Consider the following 27068-nt stretch of genomic DNA (forward strand, 5'->3'; position numbering starts at 1 on the left):
CTAAGGTCTAAGTGTGACGTGGATCAGGAAGCGGCTCTGGCTAGAAAGCTCAGTGAGAGACGCAGCACATAGGGCGAGAGCAGGTAATTCACATATATACTGACCGTATCACATATATACTGAGCCTATCACATATATACTGACCGTATCACATATATACTGACCGTATCTTATATATACTGACCGTATCACATATATACTGAGCCTATCACATATATACTGAGCCTATCACATATATACTGAGCCTATCACATATATACTGAGCCTATCACATATATACTGACCGCATCACATATATACTGACCCTATCACATATATACTGAGCCTATCACATATATACTGACCGTATCACATATATACTGACCGTATCACATATATACTGACCGTATCACATATATACTGAGCCTATCACATATATACTGAGCCTATCACATATATACTGAGCCTATCACATATATACTGAGCCTATCACATATATACTGAGCCTATCACATATATACTGACCGCATCACATATATACTGACCGTATCACATATATACTGACATCACTGGTGATACTGAGCCTATCACATATATACTGAGATCACTGGGGAATACTGAACCTATCACATATATACTGACCGTATCACATATATACTGACATCACTGGTGATACTGACCGTATCACATATATACTGACATCACTGGTGATACTGACCGTATCACATATATACTGACATCACTGGTGATACTGACCGTATCACATATATACTGACATCACTGGTGATACTGACCGTATCACATATATACTGAGATCACTGGGGATACTGACCGTATCACATATATACTGAGATCACTGGGGATACTGACCGTATCACATATATACTGAGATCACTGGAGATACTGAACCTATCACATATATACTGAGAGAAATGTGGGATACTGACCTTATCACATATATACTGAGATCACTGGGGATACTGACCGTATCATATATATACTGACATCACTGGTGATACTGAGCCTATCACATATATACTGAGATCACTGGGGAATACTGACCGTATCACTTATATACTGACCGTATCTCATATATATATATATATATATATATATATATATATATATACTGACATCACTGGTGATACTGAGCCTATCACATATATACTGAGATCACTGGGGAATACTGACCGTATCACTTATATACTGACCGTATCACATATATACTGACCGTATCACATATATACTGACCGTATCACATATATACTGACCGTATCACATATATACTGACATCACTGGTGATACTGAGCCTATCACATATATACTGACCGTATCACGTATATACTGACCGTATCACATATATACTGACATCACTGGTGATACTGAACCTATCACATATATACTGACCGTATCACGTATATACTGACATCACTGGGGATACTGAGCCTATCATATACTGAGATCACTGGGGAATACTGAACCTATCACATATATACTGACCGTATCACATATATACTGACATCACTCGGGATACTGAGCCTATCATATACTGAGATCACTGGGGAATACTGACCGTTTCACATATATACTGACATCACTGGGGGATACTGAACCTATCACATATATACTGAGAGCAATGGGTAATACTGAGCCTATCACATATATACTGACCGTATCACATATATACTGAGATCACTGGGGATACTGAGCCTATCACATATATACTGAGATCACTGGGGAATACTGAGCCTATCATATACTGAGCCTATCACATATATACTGAGATCACTGGGGAATACTGAACCTATCACATATATACTGACCGTATCACATATATACTGACCATATCATATATATACTGACATCACTGGTGATACTGAGCCTATCACATATATACTGAGATCACTGGGGAATACTGACCGTATCACTTATATACTGACCGTATCACTTATATACTGACCGTATCACTTATATACTGACCGTATCACTTATATACTGACCGTATCACATATATACTGACCGTATCACATATATACCGACCGTATCACATATATACTGACATCACTGGTGATACTGAGCCTATCACATATATACTGACCGTATCACGTATATACTGACCGTATCACATATATACTGACATCACTGGTGATACTGAGCCTATCACATATATACTGAGATCACTGGGGAATACTGAACCTATCACATATATACTGACCGTATCACATATATACTGACCGTATCACATATATACTGACCGTATCACATATATATATATATACTGACATCACTGGTGATACTGAGCCTATCACATATATACTGAGATCACTGTGGAATACTGACCGTATCACATATATACTGACCGTATCACATATATACTGACATCACTCGGGATACTGAGCCTATCATATACTGAGATCACTGGGGAATACTGACCGTTTCACATATATACTGACATCACTGGGGGATACTGAACCTATCACATATATACTGAGAGCAATGGGTAATACTGAGCCTATCACATATATACTGACCGTATCACATATATACTGAGATCACTGGGGATACTGAGCCTATCACATATATACTGAGATCACTGGGGGATACTGAGCCTATCACATATATACAGAGATCACTGGGGGCTACGGAGCCTATCACATATATACAGAGATCACTGGGGGCTACGGAGCCTATCACATATATACAGAGATCACTGGGGGCTACGGAGCCTATCACATATATACTGAGATCACTGGGGGATACTGAGCCTATCACATATATACTGAGATCACTGGGGGATAATGAGCCTATCACATATATACTGAGATCACTGGGGGATAATGAGCCTATCACATATATACTGAGATCACTGGGGGATAATGAGCCTATCACATATATACTGAGATCACTGGGGATACTGAGCTTATCACATATATATACTGAGATCACTGGGGGATACTGAGCCTATCACATATATACTGAGATCACTGGGGATACTGAGATACTGAGCCTATCACATATATACTGAGAGAAATGGGGGATACTGACCTTATCATATATATAATGAGATCACTGGGGATACTGAGCCTATCACATATATAATGAGATCACTGGGGATACTGAGCCTATTTTATATATATATATATATATATATACACTGAGATCACTGGGGGATACTGAGCCTATCACATATATACTGAGATCACTGGGGATACTGAGCTTATCACATATATATACTGAGATCACTGGGGGATACTGAGCCGATCACTGGGGATACTGAGACTATCACATATATACTGAGATCACTGGGGATACTGAGCCTATCACATATATAATGAGATCACTGGGGATACTGAGCCTATTTTATATATATATATATATATATATATATATATATATATATATATATATATATATATATATATATATATATACATACACACACTGAGATCACTGGGGGATACTGAGCCTATCACATATATACTGAGAGGAATGGGGGATGCTGAACCTATTACATATATACTGAGATCACTGGGGGATACTGAACATATCCCATATATACTGAGAGGAATGGGGGATACTGAACCTATCACATATATACTGAGATCACTGGGGGATAATGAGCCTATCACATATATACTGAGATCACTGGGGGATACTGAGCCTATCACATATATACTGAGATCACTGGGGGATACTGAGCCTATCACATATATACTGAGAGGAATGGAGAATACTGAACCTATCACATATATACTGAGATCACTGGGGATACTGAGCCTATCACATATATACTGAGATCACTGGGGGATACTGAGCCTATCACATATATACTGAGAGCAATGGGTAATACTGACCGTATCGCATATATACTGACCGTATCGCATATATACTGACCCTATCGCATATATACTGACCCTATCACATATATACCGAGATCACTGGGGGATACTGAACCTATCACATATATACTGAGAGCAATGGGTAATACTGACCGTATCACATATATACTGACCGTATCACATATATACTGACCGTATCACATATATACTGACCGTATCACATATATACTGAGAGGAATGGGGGATACTGAACCTATCGCATATATACTGAGAGCAATGGGTAATACTGACCGTATCACATATATACTGACCGTATCACATATATATATCACATATATACTGAGATCACTGGGGATACTGAGCCTATCACATATATACTGAGATCACTGGGGAATACTGACCGTATCACATATATACTGAGATCACTGGGGGGTACTGACCGTATCACAGATATACTGAGATGACTGGGGGGTACTGAGCCTATCACATATATACTGAGATCACTGGGGGATACTGAGTCTATCACATATATACTGAGATCACTTGGTAATTCTGAGCCTATCACATATATACTGAGATCACTGGGGATACTGAGAGAAATGGGGGATACTGACCTTATCACATATATAATGAGATCACTGGGGATACTGACCCTATCACATATATACTGACCCTATCACATATATACTGAGATCAATGGGTAATACTGACCGTATCACATATATACTGACCGTATCACATATATACTGAGAGGAATGGGGGATACTGAACCTATCACATATATACTGAGAGCAATGGGTAATACTGACCGTATCACATATATACTGACCGTATCACATATATACTGAGATCACTGGGGATACTGAGCCTATCACATATATACTGAGATCACTGGGGGATACTGACCTTATCACATATATACTGACTGTATCACATATATACTGAGATCACTGGGTAATACTGAGCCTATCGCATATATTCTGAGATCACTGGGGATACTGACCTTATCATATATATACTGAGCCTATCACACACATATACTGAGAACAATGGGGGATACTAAGCCTATTATATATATATATATATATATATATATATATATATATATATATATATATATATATATATATATATATATATATATATATATATATATATATACTAGACAGTATCAGTCCACTAAATAAAATGGACATTAATTCATGAAGTTTATGAGAGTCTATGAACACGGCATATATATATAAAAGAGACTGACTGACATACATTATTCTTATGTTTCGCTTGTTTATGAGAATGTACCTTTATTTTGTAGCTTGTTATAATAAAATACCCCCTCTGGCTGCCCACAGCAAAATCATTTTTTCCCCATGAGGTGACATTTCAACCTCTTGTCCAATAGGCATGCTCACCAGAAGAGGTTGAAATGTTATTGTTATCTCATGGAAAAATAAATCGTTTTTCTGGAGGGGCATTTTATCATAATGAGCTACAAAATAGATACCTTTTTAATTTACATTCACATAAACTTCATTATTTAAAGGAATATGAAACCCAAAACTTTTCTTTCATGATTCAGATAGAGAATACAATTTTAAACAACTTTTCAATTTACTTCAATCAGCAAAGTAGCTTCATTCCTTTGGTATTCTTTGTTAAGAGAGCAGCATTGCACTACAGGATGTTAGCTGAACACATTGGGTGAACCAATGACAATAGGTATGTATGTGCAACCACCAATCATCGCCAAGCACACCTCAGGTGCTTAACCAAATATGGTCCAGCTCCTAAACTTAGATTCCTGCTTTTTCAAATAAAGATAACAAAAGAACGAAGAAAAATTGATGAGAGGAGTAAATTAGAAAGCTGCTTAAAATTACATGCTCTATCTGAATCATGAAAGAGAAAAATTGGGTTTAGTGTCCCTTTAATGTCCATTTTATTTAGTGTACTGATGCAGCTTATCATTAAAAAAATAACGCTATCATTTACATTGATTTTAATATCCTAAAAGTACAATGCATGCAAAACTATAGGCGACTGTAGCATGTTATACGCAGAAAGCAGCGTGATGTGATTTGTTTTTGGTGCAGGATTTACTTTTAAGTGCGCCCCCTGATCACTACTAACTCCGCTCTACCCTGCTAAGCTTCCCTTTCCAGCGAGCTCCATTACTTTCTATAGGAAACATCGCGCCACTCGCAGGAACTGCCCCTTTTTTAAGATAATTCCACGAGGGCAGCCCCTGCAAAGGTTTGCGTGAAAAACCATATGTGATCCGGTGACGTTTATGTAATGAATATCGATTATGCACTTTAGAAACAGTGTCGTGTAAATCTGTTTTCTCCTTAATGTGTTTCCAAAGACTTGTTTTACCAGCTGCAGAGTATAAAATTTATGGGAAATATATAGCTTTATTTTGTATATGAAATCAAATGGGCTGAGCTTGCAGGGATAGCAGACCTAATCTTATCGCTCTTTATTAACACGGTCTTCTTTATTTCTCACTGTGCACTCAAAGACCAATACTTTGAGAGAACAATAGAAAGTAAACGTTTTAATATCTCTCTGCCCCTCGCGGAGAGAGTGATTTCTTCTAAGCCTTCTTGTTTACATATTTGTTTTATAACCAGTACTTAAGTACTGACATTTTCAGTATAGCTGGGGGTGGGGGTACAACAAGGTATATCAAATAACAAAATAAAGGTAAATGAGCTATTAAATGTGTGAACGTTTAATACACTGCAGCAAGTAAAATAAATCATTTTTAACTAATTAATGGGGAGAAAATCACAGTACACTGTCCGTTTAGGAAAACAGCATGTTTAAAGGGATAGTAAACACCAAACATGTTATTGTTTAAAAATATAGATAATCCCTTTATTTAGCTTGCCCCAGTTTTGCATAACCAACACTGTTATAGAAATATACTTTTTACCTCTGTAATTACCTTGTATCTAAGCTTCTGCTGACTGCCTCCTTATCTCAGTTCTTTTGACAGACTTACATTTCAGGCAGTTAGTGCTGACTCTTAAATAACCACATGCATGAGCACAATGTTATCTAATCTGAAACACATGAACTAACGCCCTCTAGCTGTAAAAAACTCATGTAGAGGCGCCTTCAAGGGCTTAGAAGTTAGCTTATGAGCCTACCTAGGTTTAGCTTTCAACTAAGAATAACAAGAGAACAAAGCAAATTTGATGAAGTAAATTAGAAAGTTGTTTAAAATTACATGCCCTATCTGAATCATTAAAGTTTAATTTGGACTTTACTATCTCTTTAATTCTTGGAATTGCTAATATGAGGTTTATGTTCTTTACACAGGAAGATGTCGCGCACAGGAAAATCGGGGAACTTGAGAGAACTTCTGGATGGAAATGAACTGGACTTAAGTCTAAGTGACATGAGTGAGATCCCAGTTCGAGAGCTGGTGAGTAAGTTTGTCTCTATCACTGTGTGAGAGCTGGTCATTAAAGGGACACTACTGTAAACATTCTCCCCTTTTAATGTGTCAGCTGAAATAACTGGTCTTGCCTGCTAAAACCACTACCTATACAGAAGATATGAATACTTTTGTATTACGTAAAGAAAATCTAAACCGGAATTAGCAGCAGCCCAGTAGGGGGTAGAAAAGACAGATACTAAAATGTTCTCTCTCTAAGGGCTCTGCTTATCAAAGGCCAGGCTGATGAAGTTGATTTAATATTTAAAAAAAAAACAAAAAACAAAAAAAAAACTTAATTTAGCTTAATGTTGGCTTAAATGTTAGCAGAGTGGTCAGTAAAACCAGCCGAGTGGTGTGTCCATTAAATGGGTCCTGGGGAGAAGACTGTAAGTCCAACATTCTCATTCATCGCTGATTTTAAAGGGACATGAAACCCAAAAAGATTCTTTCATGATTTAGATAGAGAAGACAATTTTAAACAACTTAACAATTTACTTCTATTATTTAATTTGCTTACTTCTCTTGTTTTATTCTTTGCTGAAAGCTTTATCTAGGAAAGCTCAGGAGCAGCAAAGAACCTAGGTTCTAGCTGCTGATTGGTGGCTGCATATATATACCGTTTGTCATTGGCTCGCCCATGTGTTCAGTTAGAAACCAGTAGTGCATTGCTGCTCCTTCAACACATGATGCCAAGAGAATGAAGCACATTTAATAATAGAAGTAAATTGGAAAGTTGTTTAAAATTGTACGTTTTACCTAAATCACGAAGGAAATTTTTTGGAGTTTCATGTCCCTTTAATGTTCAGATGTATCCGATAATTTTTATAAATACAGTTTTGTTCCTTGTACTTGACCATAATGAGTGAAGAATTCTAAAAACAAACTGCTAGCATCTGACTGGAGTTGCACAAGACCCTCACAGCCTGACGTGCTAACTAATAAGTAATTGTACAGTGTATTTGTATAATTGTGCAGCGCTGTACATGGGCCATAGACAACAATGCATTAGAAACATAACGACATTTTATGTGATGATCTAGAGAGATAAGTGATGGGAATATCTGGGTATGGGCTGGGTCTGTAATGCAAGACCCACAGCAGCCAACTCCAGTGTCTATATATTGCCCCAGTGCTCAGTCAGGACCACAGAGGTCGCAAGCACTTAGGAAGCTATTTTTAAGTGATGGCTGCAGAGTCCTATAAGGAGATTTGTCACCTTCAGAGGGATAAGTTGGCACAGCTTTATAAAACATTTTGCGTGGGAGCCTGTGTGACTGTTGCGTTTCTGGTAAACCAATCTCCGGTGTCACCAATGAACGGCCACCTGGAGGTTTAAAAGAACATGAAACCCCAAAGAAAGATTTCATGATTCAGATAGAGCAGGGCTCTTCAAACATTTTTCCCCAAGGCCCAGTGCAATGACACCACATACCTTCGCAACCCTATTTTCATGCTTAGTCTGAAAGTTTCTGTAATATACAACAAGATAGCTGTAATATTTGGCAAAGTAACTAAAATGTGTGCATACTTTAACCCCTTAGTGACCAGAGCACTTTTCCATTTTCTGACCGTTTGGGACCAAGGCTATTTTTACATTTTTGCGGTGTTTGTGTTTAGCTGTAATTTTCCTCTTACTCATTTACTGTACCCACACATATTATATGCTGTTTTTCTCGCCATTAAATGGACTTTCTAAAGATACCATGATTTTCATCATGTCTTATAATTTACTATAAAATAATTATAAAATATTAGGAAAAAAAATGGAAAAAAAACTATTTTTTCAAACTTTGACCCCCAAAATCTGTTGCACATCTACACGCGCGCGCTCACACCGCACACGCGCGCTCACACCGCACGCGCGCGCTCACACCGCACGCGCGCGCTCACACCGCACGCGCGCGCTCACACCGCACGCGCGCGCTCACACCGCACGCGCGCGCTCACACAGCACGCCACACACACGCTCACACACACGCTCACACAGCACGCCACACCACACATTCTGCTCACACACCCGTGTGTGTGTGTATGTATGTGTGTGTGTGTATGTATATATATATATATATATATATATATATATATATATATATATATATATATATATATATATATATACACACACACACACACACACACACACACACACACACACACACACACACACACACACACACACACACACACACACACACACACACACACACACACACACACACACACACACACACACACACACACACACACACACACACACACACACACATATATATATATATATATATATATATATATATATATATATATATATATATATATATATATATACGCACCAGGAAATGGACTCGTGAATTAACGGCTTAAAAACCTATCTGGCATGGATCGGCACAACGGATAAGGTCGTATTGTTTCTTCTTGTTGCTTTTGAATGAACGGTGACTGTCAGCTATCAAACTGAGCACATGTCTATTGAGCTACCCTGTCGAGGGGGCCCATACCTTTTCATTTAAAGCAAACTGCAAGATTTGGATGACTGATGCACACGCACATAGACTGACAAGCTGCTTCTTGTGCTTTTCCGCATCAGTCTCTCTTTTGGCTACTAACCGCTTTACTCGACTACTCCGTGCACCTAAACATCCGACCTTTATCAGTGACTTCTAAGGACTGAATGTAATCTATCTGTATATGCCGCATAATATGTGCCTGAACCATTTCCGCTATATTGTACATATTCAGGGGATACAATCCCATTGACTACTTAGATCCCAACTTTAAATACTGCCCGGCAATTAGCCTCTTCCGAGAGGTGACGTACGCAGCAGGGTGTAGTAGTCTGGGTGGTGCTCCTCCTGCATATATTTTATCCATATGTGCATATTCTATACACATGCTTGTGACTGACTTGCTGTTGTGATGGAGGTTTGCTATTCACTTCTAAGAACCCATATAAAATTTGCCTGCCCAGCAATGACCACAAAGCTTTGAGCGTTTTCCTCATGAGGTGCTGTAAGCAGTGGGGGTGTAGAAGGTTTAGCTATACCTCACCATATTAATGTTTTCCTTTTGCCATACGCAATAAGTAACTTGGATTCGGTATCCACACAGATCCCTGACCGGTCAGGTTTGAATGTTTATTATTAATGCTGAAACTATTTACACACTCAAATATATTTTCCTATGCATATGTCACTTTTGGTATCTGTATTAGGGTCACTATGCACACAGTGTGGGTATGACCGCCCTTGTTTGCGGTCTTAGCAGTTTTTGGATACATTGTTATATGTGAGCTAATAAATTACTTTAGCAAAAGAGTGCTGAATTCCCTGTCTTTCATCCCGGATTATAATCCTGGATATTCTTCTTTGTTTATCTCTTGACACAATATTTAAAGGGACTGCACCATTATTTACTTTGAGATATTGTAGGTATAGCTGATCTAGTAATATCTATTTTTTAATTTAGCTCCTAGCAGTTGCTTCCCCTCCGTATATTTCTTGAGATATATATATACATACACATACACACAGCAAAAGAGATAAAGAACCCTTATAAGTCCAGCAACAGACTATATCACATACGTATATATTCATTCACCTAAGTAATGTCATAAAACAAATAACACACACATTATAATACGTAAATAATTAATTCATTTATATATATATATATATAGGAGCAACATAGCATAATAACATCCCCCATTGCAATTGTAAATGTTGAAGCAACCCGGGTTGACAAATAGACCATAGAAAGTCTTAAGATCAGTCCGTTATAATCCGGATTAGTGAAAATTCAAAAATGCTGAATCTCAGTAAACATCATTGTAATCCAAATTAGATGAAACGTTAATGCAGGCACCGCACTAAATGAAAATCGTTCACACAGGTAATAAGCTTTTCAATTGCCGTCGGCCACACGCACACACACACACACACATGTCATACATACAGTACACACACACACAGACCACACACACACACCACGCACTCTCCTATAATACTCACACACACAAGTTGTAAACATGGTGTTGGGTCCTGACTCGCGGTTTGAAGAACCCACATAGATAGAGGGTAACGACCATGACGTACTCTGAACGTCACTGGTCCTTAAGGGATGTTTGGCCGTATTAGCGCGGGTCTCTCCGCCAGTGGCAGGACTTCACTATTACGACCTCTTTCCCTACTGCAGGCCTCCTGTTATAGCCGTTATGGCAAGAGGTACGATATTAAAAACACAAGCCCCATTAAACATTGCTGGTCATTAAGGGGTTAAACAACTTTCCAATTTACTTTTATTATCCTTTTAGCGTTGTTCTCTTGGTATCCTTTTGTTGAAAGACTACCTATGTAGGCTCAAGATTATAGCTGCTGATTTGAGGCTGCACAGATATCTCATATAGCTAACCTAATGTGTTCCGCTAGCTCCTAGTTCTGCTGCTTCAAAAAAGGATACCAAGAGAATGAAGCAAATTGGATATTAGAAGTCAAATGGAAAGTTGTTTAAAATTGTATGATCTGTCTGAATCATGAAATAATATTTTTGGTTTTCATGTTCTTATAATAAAGCAGTAACGAGATCTTGTGGTGAGACATTATATAGTTTGTGTGCTTATTCTATACATAGTGCCACCCTCTGTATGTTTGCTCTTCTTTTCATTCTTCTTTTCTGTTCCAGGCTGCGCTCCCAAAGGCCACAGTGCTGGATCTGTCATGTAACAAGCTGACATCGCTACCGGTAAGAGACAACTGTGTCTGCAGCTGATACACTATGCAAAATCTGTGAGGTCTGTTTGTTTCTGGCACTGTGTCAGTCTCTCTGGCAGTGTGACGGTCTGCGAGTGTCTCTGGCAGTGTGACGGTCTGTGAGTGTCTCTGGCAGTGTGACGGTCTGTGAGTGTCTCTGGCAGTGTGACGGTCTGCGAGTGTCTCTGGCAGTGTGACGGTCTGCGAGTGTCTCTGGCAGTGTGACGGTCTGCGAGTGTCTCTGGCAGTGTGACGGTCTGCGAGTGTCTCTGGCAGTGTGACGGTCTGCGAGTGTCTCTGGCAGTGTGACGGTCTGCGAGTGTCTCTGGCAGTGTGACGGTCTGCGAGTGTCTCTGGCAGTGTGACGGTCTGCGAGTGTCTCTGGCAGTGTGACGGTCTGCGAGTGTCTCTGGCAGTGTGACGGCCTGCGAGTGTCTCTGGCAGTGTGACGGCCTGCGAGTGTCTCTGGCAGTGTGACGGCCTGCGAGTGTCTCTGGCAGTGTGACGGTCTGCGAGTGTCTCTGGCAGTGTGACGGTCTGCGAGTGTCTCTGGCAGTGTGACGGTCTGCGAGTGTCTCTGGCAGTGTGACGGTCTGCGAGTGTCTCTGGCAGTGTGACGGTCTGCGAGTGTCTCTGGCAGTGTGACGGTCTGCGAGTGTCTCTGGCAGTGTGACGGTCTGCGAGTGTCTCTGGCAGTGTGACGGTCTGCGAGTGTCTCTGGCAGTGTGACGGCCTGCGAGTGTCTCTGGCAGTGTGACGGCCTGCGAGTGTCTCTGGCAGTGTGACGGCCTGCGAGTGTCTCTGGCAGTGTGACGGCCTGCGAGTTTGTCTGTCTGTAACTGGAATTCTCATTGTTGCTAAGGTCTAAACTAATTGTGCATAAGGTGACTGTCTGGATCTTGTACTTTCTGTAACATGAAGGTTGCACCATTTCCCTTTATATGACATACATTTATCCATATAGTTTCTGTTTGGATGTCTTACTTTTCTGTCTCACCCAGTGGGGGTTCCTAACGCTTACCCCTCTTATGTAGGGAGAGTTCTGCTCTCTGACTCATATTGTACGTCTGGATCTCAGTAAGAATCAGCTGCTGCAACTGCCTCCGGAATTTGGCCGACTTGTAAATCTGCAACACCTGGACCTGCTGCAGAACCGACTGACAGCATTGCCCGTCACCTTTGCTCAGCTGCCGGTAATACGGGGTATTCTTAGCATGAGGCACTTCAGGCTTGTCACGGGAGGGGTTGTGCATCTGCTTACCTTCTCTTTGTTTGTGCACAGAACCTGAAGTGGTTGGACCTGAAGGACAATCCCCTTAACCCAGCACTGGCCAAGGTGGCTGGTGATTGTTTGGATGAAAAGCAATGTAAAGAGTGTGCCCAGAAGGTGAGCAGCGGGGAGCATAGCCTGGGTCAGTGGCCTTGGAAGAGACACAATGATAAGGGCCAGGTGATGGGCATAATCTGTGCCACATAAAGCTCTGTGAGTGAGAGGGGCCCTGTGTGGTATAGAACTATAGAGATTAATAACAGACACTTTTAAATTAAAATGTCTGCAGTTTCCATGTGGATTAAAGGGACATTATATAGGAAATAAGCTTGTTGTGTTGCCAAATCAAAGATTCACTTGACAATAATATGCAGTTGTGTTTTTTTTATTTTTATTTAGTTTCTATAAAGAAATGGGCACCACCATGTTGAAACTTAGGTTTCTCCTTATCTATATCTTGCTGATGACAATAATTATTATTAGCTTTTTTGTTGTATAGCGCTGCTATACAATTCCGTAGTGCTGGGTACAGGGATAGGGGTATACAATGACAAGGATTTGTGATAAGATACAAAAACCTTACAGACTAAACAAATCTAGTACAGGAGGGAGAGGGCCCTGCCCCAAAGATCATACAGTCTAGACTCTAGCGGATGAGGGTGCAGAGACATAAGATTTAGGGTAGCTTATTAGAGGCATTGTGCAAACAATGTTTTTGGGGAATACTGCAATGTTACTTACTATTTAAGATGGTTTCAATTCCCTCTAACTCTGCTAAATTCCACACAGCCATATGTTATCTGTCCCTAATAAACCTCAGCAGAAGAGATTAGATAATGGGAGCCTAGGTTCCAACATGGTGACGCTCCATGTATGGGAATGGAATGCTCACAATTTACAGTTACATGTTAGGAAAAGGGGAGATAATAAATAATGAAAGGTTATTTTTACTACACAGTTATCAGTGTTTAATAACCCATAATATTGCACAGACGCCAATCTATTGTAGTGTCGTCAATGGTGATGCTGGTCTTGAGTGTTGTAAAATGTGTCGTTCTGTCCCTCACAATACTGTGGGTAAAGATCTGCAATAGTGTAATACGTACAGGACTCAAACACACCAAAAAGGAAGATTCTCACAGGGAGTTAGATTCCAGCTCTTTTGTAAAGTTTAAAAGTTCACAATAAAATGTGTTTAATAAGCTCAACGCGTTTTAATGTATAACAATGTCTTTCTCAAGAGCAATAAAAGCTATATCAAAGTTATTTATTTAAAAAAATATCTTTTATTGCTCTTGAGAAAAACGTTGTTATACGTTGAAACCCGTTGAGCTTATTACACAAATTTTATTGTGAGCTTTTAACCCCTTAAAGGTACGGTCTACTTGAAAATGTTTGTTTAAAAAGATAGATAATCCCTCTATTACCCATTCCCCAGTTTTGCATAACCAACACAGTTATATTAATACACTTGTTACCTCTGTGATTAACTTGTATCTAGGTCCCTGCAGACTGCCCCCTTATCTCAGTTCTTTTGACAGACTTGCATCTTAGCCAATCAGTGCCGACTCATAAATAACTCCACAGGAGTGAGCACAATGTTATCTATATGGCACACATGAACTACTGTTGTCTAACTCTGAGAAACTGTCAAAATGCACTGAGATAAGAGGCGGCCTTCAAGGGATTAGAAATTAGTGAGCCTACCTAGGTTTAGATTCAACAAATAATACCAAGAGATCAAAGCAAATTTGATGATAAATGTAAATTGGACAGTTGTTTAAAATTGCATGCCCTATCTGAATCATGAAAGTTTAGTTTTGACTAGACTGTCCCTATAGGGGACCGGGAATTTCAAAGAAACACTTGCCCAAAAGACCAGAGCATTTTTGCTATCACTCCATTTAAACAGAAATAGAGCCTTGTTTTATTTTTTTAATTTATATATATATATATATATAGTAGACATCCCAAGGTAGTGATCTAGGCCCATTTTGGTATATTTCATGCCATTGTTTTGCTGCCATATTCGATCATATAAAAAATTAACTTGTTCACAAACTTTGTGTTTCTCACTGAAATTATTTACATACTGCTTGTGCAATCAGGACACAAACGATTGTAAAAGCTTCTCTGAGATCTCCTTTGTTCAGAAATAGCAGACATACATGACTTTGCCATTGCTTTTTGGTAATTAGAAGGCCAGTAATTGCTGCTGTGCACCACACTTGTGAAATTAATCAGGTAGCTTATAAGGTTGTTTAGCTGTAGTTTGGAGATCACCCTCCCAGCTGATGACTGATCCCTCCCAAACAGCTCTCTTCCCACCCTCGACCCCCAGTGGTTAGCACCATCTTAGGTACTGAGACAGTCTGCCAATATGAATTTTTAAGGCATTTATTTTTTATTTATTTTATTTTCTGCAGTGTAGGATCCCCCTTACCCTCCAAACTCCCTGATCCCTCCCAAACAGCTTCTAACCCCCCCCCCCTTCTAACTAGTGTCCACCATCTTAGGTAATGGCAGCTACATATATTCTGCAGTGTAGCGGGTCCAGCCTGCTGCCACCCACCTGCCTCCCTTCTGACTCTCCCACACCACCCTGTGTCTCATCCTCAGAGATCTACTGCACAGCCCCATTCGTGCTGGTCCTTAAGGGTTAAACTTTAAAAAAGAGCTGGGTTATTTTCTTATAATAATGCACTAAATGAATTGGAGCTTTGTATTCTAACTCCCTGTGAGTATCTTCCTTTTTGACGTGTTGTTGTCCTGTATGTATTACACTATTGTGGATCTTTACTCACAGTATTGTTACACATCTGAGAACCCTCGAGACCAGCGCCAGCATCTAATACAATATCTTTCTATACAGTTCTGGCGGAAACTGGGGGGAGGTAGCAGTCTTAAAGAGGGGGGTAGTATCTTTCATTATGTTTCATTTTCTATTGTTTGATTGGTTGTTCTTTTTCCCATATTATACTTGCTATAGATTCATCTGTAGTATTTTATCACGTGCCAATCTGTTGTAGTCTTCTAGTATATTAACAGTTTGTGGAACTGCCAGAAGGTGGCGTAACAGCTTCACATTTCTTGAAAAATACAACATAATTAGTTTAAAGGGCAAGTCATTGGTTTTCTTTGTTGCATTTTAAACATTATTATTATTAAAGGGATATGTTAGAGCATTTATTATTGCACTATTGATGGCATATAACTTTGTGTTTACCCTATACAAGGGGGTTTAGTTAAAATCATCACCAAAGCAGCAGTGCACTACTGAGAGCTAACTCATGAGCCAATGACAAAAGACAAATGTCTGTGGCCACCAATCACCAGCTAGCTCTTAGCAGGGCATTGCTGCTGCGGATATTTACATATGCTTTTGAAGAAAGGGTACCAAGAGAACAAAGTAAATTTGATAAGTGAATTTAAAAATGTCTTAATGACATGCTGTATCTGAATCATGAGTTTCTTTTTGATTTTCATATCCCTTGAATAATTTAACTTTTTTTTTTCTTCTTAATTTTTATTGAATTTTATTAAATCAAATTCAACCGTACAACATTACTGAATGAATAACAGACAATAGTGCTGTCTTAAAGATAATGAACAATATTTCACTTGAACGTACATCTCAATTTAACTTGACATAAATACATATACTGAACGTATACCCAGATATGCTTAAATTATGCATAAAAATAAACGGGACGCAAAATAAAGGCAGAAACCCCATAGCTCTAATTGCGTAAAGTGTCACTATGGAGGAGGGAAACAAACAAATTGTAAAATGTACCAAGAGAGTTATAAAGTTGCTAAATATAAATAAATATAAATATATATACCCTTTTTTTGCTTCTTGCAAGTTCATGACACCACTGAACAGTTCTGCATAAATATATATTTTCAATTAGCTATAATAGTTTTTTTTTCCCCTTTCAATAAAAATATTTGTACATGCTTAAAAAGACAGTCAATTCAAAATGAAACTTGCATGATTCAGATAGTTTGTGCAATTTTAAACAACAATTTACTGAGATCTGCTACCGTTTTGTTGAAGAGTCAACCAAGGTAGGCTCAGGAGCCGCAATGCACTACTGGGAGCTAGCTGAACAAATTGGGTGTGCCAATGACAAGGCATATATGTACAGCAACCAATCACCAGCCAGCTCGCAGTAGTGCATTCCTGCTGCTGAGCCAAAGTTTGCTTTCCAACAAAGGATACCAAGAGTAAGCAACAAAGTAAATTTGAAAGTTGTTTAAAGCAGCACATGCTGTATCTAAATGATTTAATTTTCACTTTACCAACTATCCCATTAAAGTGATGGTAAACTTTAGGATTGTGCTGCACAGTATATTAAAAAGTTTTTCAAAAAAGTGGAACTTCATTCTTGAAGTTAGGAAATGATGCTTCTTTGATCAAATATTTAAAATGTTGTGATTGTAAACATAGAGCTGTTCCTCCACCCGCATCTCCAACTTCCTTTTACAGACCGATGACCAATGCAGCTTCCTCCAATCGTTGCGTGCCCCACGAGCTGGACGCCAGATGGGGCATGCAACGATTGGAGGAAGCCGCATTCATCGGTCTGCATAAGGAAGTTGGAGATGTGGGCGGAGGAACGGCGGTATGTTTAATATACTGTGCAGCACAATCCTAAACTTTACCAACACTTTAAGCAATACATTTCCTATACATACATTTCTACTTTCAACATTCTTTTAATCAAAAGGTGTTTCATGATCTGTGTTATTTGAGGTGTGTGTATTTAGGAATAATGTGCCTGTGTTAGATTCAAATAATAATGAAATATTGTATTAGAATACAAGTCTATAAGTATATGGAGATACAGTATATATAAATGAAATGAAAATGTTTTGCAAAAGAAGTGGATGCAATTTTATTCCATATCAATCTTAAAAATAAAATAACATATAAAATAGCAAACTGATGCCGGCATCAAAGAAAATAATCTATACAATAGTATTTTAGCAATAGTAACAATCTTAAAAATATCAGTGCAACATAGTACCCAATGGGTTTACTAGATATAGCGTATATATACCATATATATGGTCAATTCGTAGCAAATATTCAGTGTGTATCTAGCACAAAACCACATATGCGAAATATGTGGAAAGAGTGTGTCCATGAGTCTCTGTTATAAAAAAAGAACGTTCCTCTATGGTGCACAAACTGGATAGAAAGTACCTTGTTTGTGTTTGCTCTGTCTTATTCGATCAGTGTAAAAACAGGCCGTGAGTTATGCTGTGTAACTGTGGTTATCCAATCACATGGCTAGTATTTCAACCAATCCAGGAGCAATTATTCCATACTGGATAGAGATATGTGGCTCTGGTAAAGTGTTTGTGGAAATAATGTATATAAAGCCTCTAGAAAGCAATTATATTCATATTCCAGAGTCCATCTTAATCGTGGTTGAGAGAACTGTTGGTTAGGAGGTTCTAAAGCAGGAATTACGCATGTATAGTGCACTCGTGAAATTCAAAGTGACTAATGCACCTGTTAGTAGAACGATTAGCATACAGATAGATGCTGGGGCAGGGATTACGCATGTATAGTACACTCGTAACAAGCAAAGTGACTAATGCACCTGTCCTATCAAAGCCCAGATTGTGCAGTTTATGGTGAGCAGATCTACGCGTTTCAGCCTTTCAGGCCTTTATCAAGATGCTCACTCAATGTGGAATCCGGATTTAAATGTTTCAATGTTCATGATCTTCTCTATTGGTTGCTCATTAGTTTGATTTAACCAATCCTGATGCGGTGTTGATGAATACACCTAATTGAACATTTGCATTCCACCTGTTAATAGTTTTAGCAGTATATGAGTCTATAACAGAAATGTAAAAACAATGCATGGTATACATAAAATTAGTGTAATGATTCGTACAATAAATTCATACTGTATTATAAATCTCATGGTTATTTGGGATTCAAGTTGGAAAAAGAAAATGTGATGGTATATCTGAGGCATTGTTGTGAACTAACGAGTGTTATGTGTGAATGTCTCAGCGCAGGAGTAACTTCATAGTCATAATTATATTTTAAAGAGAATCTTAGTGCAGGGTAGTGAAGTTCCGCTTATTTAAAGGAAGTGCTAGAGTGATAAATAATACATTATAAAATGATATATTAGGGTTGCACCGATACCGATACTAGTATTTGCATGAGTACTTGTACTCGTGCAAATGCACCGATACTGTAACCGATACCTCTACTTCCTACCCATACGCCATCTTGTGGCATTTTTTCAAACTGCATGTTCCCATTTCATTTTAAGCTGGAGTGGAGACTAAACTAAAAAATGTTTACAACTGTTCTGCCAATACAAATTGCTGTTATTTATATTATTGTAGGAGAGATCACTGTACCTCATTCAGACAAACCCCTGAAGTACTGGCCAGTTAATAAACTGAGATTTCCAGCTCTGGTTAAAATGGTCCAACAATATCTTTCTGCCCCATGCAGTAGTGTGGAAAGTGAAAGACTGTTCAGCTTAGTCAAACCTCCTTACTGATAGCAAAAACAGACTTATAGCTGAACATGCAGAGATGCTTCTGTTCCTTAATAAGAACTTACTGATAGCAGAAGCAGACTTATAGCTGAACATGCAGAGATGATTCTGTTCCTTAATAAGAACTTACTGATAGCAGAAACAGACTTATAGCTGAACATGCAGAGAGGCTTCTGTTCCGTAATAAGAACTTACTGATAGCAGAAACAGACTTATAGCTGAACATGCAGAGATGCTTCTGTTCCTTAATAAGAACTTACTGATAGCAGAAACAGACTTATAGCTGAACGTGCAGAGATGCTTCTGTTCCGTAATAAGAACTTACTGATAGCAGTAACATACTTATAGCTGAACATGCAGAGAGGCTTCTGTTCCGTAATAAGAACTTACTGATAGCAGAAACAGACTTATAGCTGAACATGCAGAGAGGCTTCTGTTCCGTAATAAGAACTTACTGATAGCAGAAACAGACTTATAGCTGAACATGCAGAGAGGCTTCTGTTCCGTAATAAGAACTTACTGATAGCAGAAACAGACTTATAGCTGAACATGCAGAGATGCTTCTGTTCCGTAATAAGAACTTACTGATAGCAAAAACAGACTTATAGCTGAACATGCAGAGATGCTTCTGTTCCTTAATAAGAACTTACTGATAGCAGAAACAGACTTATAGCTGAACATGCAGAGATGATTCTGTTCCTTAATAAGAACTTACTGATAGCAGAAACAGACTTATAGCTGAACATGCAGAGAGGCTTCTGTTCCGTAATAAGAACTTACTGATAGCAGTAACATACTTATAGCTGAACATGCAGAGATGCTTCTGTTCCGTAATAAGAACTTACTGATAGCAGAAACAGACTTATAGCTGAACATGCAGAGAGGCTTCTGTTCCGTAATAAGAACTTACTGATAGCAGAAACAGACTTATAGCTGAACATGCAGAGATGCTTCTGTTCCTTAATAATAACTTACTGATAGCAGAAACAGACTTATAGCTGAACATGCAGAGATGATTCTGTTCCTTAATAAGAACTTACTGATAGCAGAAACAGACTTATAGCTGAACATGCAGAGAGGCTTCTGTTCCGTAATAAGAACTTACTGATAGCAGAAACAGACTTATAGCTGAACATGCAGAGAGGCTTCTGTTCCGTAATAAGAACTTACTGATAGCAGAAACAGACTTATAGCTGAACATGCAGAGATGCTTCTGTTCCGTAATAAGAACTTACTGATAGCAGAAACAGACTTATAGCTGAACATGCAGAGATGCTTCTGTTCCGTAATAAGAACTTACTGATAGCAGAAACAGACTTATAGCTGAACATGCAGAGATGCTTCTGTTCCTTAATAAGAACTTGCCACTAACTTTTGAAAAATGATTCTAATTGCTAGATTGCCTTTTATACTGCTAGCTCTCATTTTGCACAATTATGTTTAAAGCATACTGTACTCTGAGGAACATACATAGCCAGGACTGGACTGGGAATAAAAAGCAGCCCTGGAAAAATATGAAGATCAGCCCTATTTTCCGTTGAGTCGGTAGAATGCACATGTCCCATTTTTCTCAAAGGGGTTTACAGGGACACTCCTTCCCCATAATTTTTTCAGAATTAAATTATATTACTTTTTATTAAATACAAATGTCAGATTGATGTTATAGAACAGCCCTACAACCCAATTGCATCTCCCCTTTAAATTGTAGCTTTCCAGCCCCAGCTGCTGCAGCCCACCAGGAAATCTCCTGGTATCCTGGTAGGCCAATCCGGCCCTGTCCTTAGCTTATATAATTGCAGGAAGAGTAGTCATAGGAAAAATTAAGTTAATCCCAATGATCACTCATCCTGCAATTGTAGGACTAGATTTAGATTACATTTGATTGGTAAGCTTTACCAATGCTCTGTTCACATTTCCAACTCCATAGACTTTAATGGAGTAGGACATGTAATGAGAGCATTGGTAAAGCTTACCAGTCAAATGTAATCTAGCCCATAGTGTTGTTCCCAGTGATTAAACAGTGAACTGTTCTATTTTTACTGTATTGCATGTTTGGTTAGTTGTGATTTTATATTTGTTATTTATTACTGTTATCATTAATATATTTTATTGTAATATTTTTATTTATAAACATGTTCTGTGAACTTTGTGACAAATAAAACTTTTATTATTTCATATTGTCTTTTAATTTACAGTCCTTCATAATTATAAAGAAGGAATCTTAAATGATTAGTCTGTATTGTGCTTGGTAAACTATCAAATGACAAAAAAAAAAAGTATCAGCGTTACTTGTACTCGGTCTTAAAAAAATGGTATCGGTGCAATATATATACAGTATATATTTTATACATTTATGGAAAATATAAAGGATAAATAAAATCTTTTAAGAGATAAATTATATAGGGAAAAAATAGGACAACTCTAGAGTGACTGTGCATAGATCTTGGGAGGAAAAAAATATATACAGGTGGCCCTCGGTGTACGCCGGTTCAATTTGCGTCGTTTCAGAATAACAACTTTTTTCCCCAGTCATTTGACTGCTATTAAAAAGCAGTGCACTAATTAAAATAGCCAGTAGGTGGAGCTGTCTGCTTGTGTTGCAGCAAATTTATGCAAGTTTAGCAGACTGAAATTAATCTGTGTACAAAGAACAGACCTTAGCTATCGAGCAAGATCTAGCAGCCACTTCCCTATTATCTTCCTGTCCAGCTGCTTGAGGTGAGGGTGCCTAACTGCCTATTAATCACTCCAGATTGAAATGCATAGAATAGGTGCAGACCCAATATCTAACATGCCAACAATGCAGAGAACTGTTTGCAGAAAAATGCAAGTAAAAAAAATGTTTTGTTCATTAAACTTAGTTTGATGATAGTCTGTTGTGTGATGATTTAATTAGGTTTATAATGCTGTTTAGCATTTAAAGTCTTCATTTCAAAGCTTTAAAAATAATGTATTAGGTGTTACTTATGTCAATTTTTGAGAGGGGCCTGGAACCTAAATCCCTCACTTCCCATTGACTTACATTATAAACTGGGTTTCAATTTACAACGGTTTCAATTTACAACCATTCCTTTTGGAACCTAACCTCGGCGTAAACTGAGGGCTACCTTGTATACGAAATTATTATACAAAAAATGTCCTAATGATACATACAAATACAAAAAATTCATAATTAAAATAGTGTAATGGTACAAACTGCATATAGGGCAGAATTTGGATGCACACTTTAGTATGCTAGCATACATATGCATGTATATACACGTGGTTTTGGATTACCTAAAAAATCTAAAATCGATGTATGTCCTGCAGTGTTTAAATGAAATGGAACACATATATAGGGTACCAAGTGATAAAAATTCTGAAATAAAAATTATCAAAGAAAAAAATTATGAAGACAATTCTAAAATAAAAAGTTAAGATCAAATTCAGAATTTAGTCCAAATGGATGAAGGGTTTTGAAACTATATATGAATTCAGCTTCTTGTCTCACCTCTCTCTTATTAGGGTAGAGTTAAAAAAAAATTTTATACCCCAAAATTTAAAATGTTTCAAATTTCCGTTATGTGTTTCTTTAAAGTGAGAATATAGTTTAGTATCATTTGATTCCTGTTCAATTTGTAAAGTATGTTTGCGCATCCTATCTCTTAGTGATCTACTTGTTTGACCAAAATACTGTAATTTACAGGAACATTGAATACAATAAATTGCGTTTTTATCAGTGCACCTGATTATTTCTTTGATTTTTGCATAATGCCCTATATGATGTGACCTTATTTCTTTGTTTTTGCTGCTGTGTTTGCATGTATTGCAAGGGAAAAAACCTGCTAGTTTATCGCCCCATATATGCGTCTTTTTTAGTATTTTTACCCTTATATTCAGTGGTGAGAGGAAGTTTTTCTTTTTAAATTTTTTGCCTTTTTAAAGATAACTTCAGGCTGATTTTTAGCTCAATTTCCCAATAGCTGGTCCTGTTTGATGTAGTGCCAGTGTTTCTTTAAGATCTTTTTAATTTCGTAGTGTTGTGAACTATAATTTGTGATAAATGGTGTGAAATATTCATCCTGGTTTTTAGTGTTGGACACACTCTTTCCGCATTTTTCGCATATGTGGTTTTGTGCTAGATACACACTGAATATTTGCTACGAATTGACCATATATATGGTGTATATATACGCTATATCTAGTAAACCCATTGGGTACTATGTTGCACTGATATTTTTAAGATTGTTACTATTGCTACAATACTATTCTATTGCTTGTCATTTTCTTTGATGCCGGCATCAGTTTGCGATTTTATATGTTATTTTATTTTTAAGATTGATATGGAATAAATTGCATCCACTTCTTTTGCAAACATATTTTCATTTCATTTATATATACTGTATCTCCATGTACATATACTTATAGACTAGTATTCTAATATAATATTTCATTATTATTTGATTCTAACACACACACTACACAATATTTGTTCTAGTTTTCCTAAAAGAGATCTTTCTTCTTTATTTAGCTCTGCCCTTTTTTCTGTTTTTCTTGCACTTTTAAGGTTACGTTTTGGAGGATGATATACCTTTAAGGGCTTAGCATAGATTGAGACATCCTTGGAGTGATCCATCTCATAGTTTGTTTTTTGGTCATATTTAGGAATAATGTGTGGGTCACACTAACTGCTCTCGCTATTTTATGCAGGTTTTAGAGTACATGAAAGTCATTCTGGCCGACCATGACAAAGAGATTCAGCGAAAGCTTATGCAGGAGCAAGGTGGGTGTTTGTGAGATAATCGTCAGACGAGAGAGCACAGCATCTGTAGAACTCTTGTATTTATTATATGTACGATTTTTGCAGCACAGAAGCAAAAACGTGAGGCTGAGCAGCGACAAAAAGAGGAGAGAGATAGAGAACGACGACGGAGGGAGAAGGCTCAACAGAAGGAGCGCAAGAGGCGGGACTACCAAGCTCTTCAGGCAGCTCAGAAAGAGCGCAACAAGAAAACAGAGCGACAGAAGTCTGAAAAACAAAGTATGTGGTCTCTTCAAAGTGTAGGTTTCTTAGATTTCCTTTTCTTATGGCTATTAGCAGCACTTACAAGTTTTCTTCTGTTCACAGAGTCATCTTCTGCCCCAGATAAGAAGAGAAAACCTCTCAAGCGTTCCTGGCTACGTGTTTTCTTCGGGTTCATACTGTTCACATTTATGGTTGCTGCTGGGAGTCTGGCAGTTTGTCAGTGGACAGAGTTGAAGACACAGGACGTTTGCACAAACCTGAATACATTGTATGAGACCACGGTGAACACTATACGCAGCCACCACATTCTTGAAACGGTTTTACGCCCCCCTGCCCCTCAACAGTGAATGGGGGGGGTCCAATTTTATAGGGGTGGGGGTTTGTGGACTGTCACCTGTTTAAGAGTCTGATCTGCAGCGATCCCTTGCGTACAAGTGGTCACTACACATTTCCTACCCCTCTACATCTTAAGGGGAGAAAGTAATTTTTTATCATTTTATTTTTACCAGCTGCCTCCATCGGTTTCTGTATATTCTGCTTTGCATGGAAGAAACGGTCACCAGGTTTGTAAAGATTATTCACCGCCCTGTAATGTGGGTATGTGGCTTGTCCTTTGGATGAGGCTGGCAGAGCTGTGCTCTCACCTCATATATTTTTGTACATTTTGTTACGTCAAGACTCATTGGCTTTACAATAAAGTATCACACTGAGCCAACAGCCACAGCTACTGTCCCACAGAGTATTACTGGAAACTTTCAGTCATTGCTAAATATTACAACAGCAACAACTAAAATCTGTGTCATACTTTTTGTCCAGCTGTAATATAAATTGTGAATATTTACACAGAGCATCTGTATCGTTGTTAAAAATAATGCAGGCCTTAAAGGGCCACTAAACCCAAAATCTTTCTTTCATGATTCAGATAGAGAATACAAATTTAAACAACATTACAATTTACTTCTATTATTTATTTTGCTTCATTTTTTAGATATCCTTAGTTGAAGAAAAAGCAATGCACATGGGTGAGCCAATCACACGAGGCTTCTATGTGCAGCAACCAATCAGCAGTTACTGAGCATATCTAGATATGCTTTTCAGCAAAGAATATCAAGAGAATAAAACAAATGAGATAATAGAAGTAAATTAGAAAAATGTTTAAAATTGCATTCTCTTTCTAAATCATGAAAGAAAAAATGTGGGTTTCATGTCCCTTTAAGTATCACCACTCAATAAATCACTGAGTCTGAGACGACTTACAAGCTAGACAGTTGACACTTTGAGCAAAGCAAAAACATAAAAAAAAATTCCACTTACCTAGTAGTAACAATAAAAAAAATCTCTTAAATGGATATTACGTAAAAAAATGTTCTCCTGTGTTACTAACAGGAAAAGTATTCTCATGCATGGCTTATGCCTAGGGGCAGATTATTCCCAGTCTGATAAGGGCAGTACTTGCCCCTTTTGCTAGACTTGGGCTCACCACCTTAAACAAAAATAAGGATTAAACTTAAAGGGACATGAAACCCAACTTTTTTTTTTCTTTCATGATTCAGATAGAGCATACCATTTTCAACAACTTTCCAATTTACTTCTAATACCAATTGTGCCTCATTCCTTTTGTATCCTTTATTGATATTGATATGAGCTAGCTGATCACATGCTAAGCCAATGAGAGGTATATATGTGCAACCACCAATCATGGCTTCTGAGCCTACCTAGGTATGCTTTTCTACATAGGATACCAAAAGAACAAAGCAAATTAGATAACAGAAGTAAATTGGAAAGTTGTTAAAAATTGTAGGCTCTGAATCATGAATATTTGGGGTTTAATGTACCTTTAATTTAATGTTTCTTTTGAAAGATTTTATTTGTTACTACCAGTTATATTTACTGAAATATAATCAGCGCTATGGCTACCGTGTGTAGTTGATAGTCTAAATGTTTTTTTGTTTTGTTGCGGAAAGAGAAAAATATTTGTAATTGTAGCAATTTATATCCCTTTGCCCCAGATGTGCTATTAAATTTGTTTTAATGGTTGATTAAATGGACATTCATATGTTTTCTTAACTCTGCCCATGCTGAATAAACATACTTTTTTGGAAAGCTTGTAAACACCCGTGTCAACCAGTACAGTATTTTACTATCAGTTTTGCTCGAATAGAAGTTCTTGCTAGTTACAGTAACAATTTAAACTGCTTTAACAACGTTCTTCATTCACGGTCACAAAAAATGAAGATGTATCATGA

At 37.9% G+C, this 27068-nt stretch overlaps 1 protein-coding gene across 1 annotated transcript; it reads left to right on the plus strand.

Annotated features, from left to right (window-relative positions):
- Nucleotides 1–26934, plus strand: LRRC59 (leucine rich repeat containing 59). The gene is made up of 8 exons (XM_053708857.1): nucleotides 1–83; nucleotides 7143–7248; nucleotides 11941–12000; nucleotides 13043–13201; nucleotides 13291–13395; nucleotides 24507–24579; nucleotides 24664–24837; nucleotides 24925–26934. Exons 2-8 carry the CDS (start codon nucleotides 7147–7149, stop codon nucleotides 25167–25169), a joined length of 918 nt encoding a protein of 305 aa, XP_053564832.1. The 5' UTR covers nucleotides 1–83; nucleotides 7143–7146; the 3' UTR covers nucleotides 25170–26934.
- Nucleotides 26935–27068: the final 134 nt, after the last annotated feature.

The sequence above is a fragment of the Bombina bombina genome, chromosome 1 (genome assembly GCF_027579735.1).
Source record: "Bombina bombina isolate aBomBom1 chromosome 1, aBomBom1.pri, whole genome shotgun sequence".
NCBI classification, from domain to species: domain Eukaryota; kingdom Metazoa; phylum Chordata; class Amphibia; order Anura; family Bombinatoridae; genus Bombina; species Bombina bombina.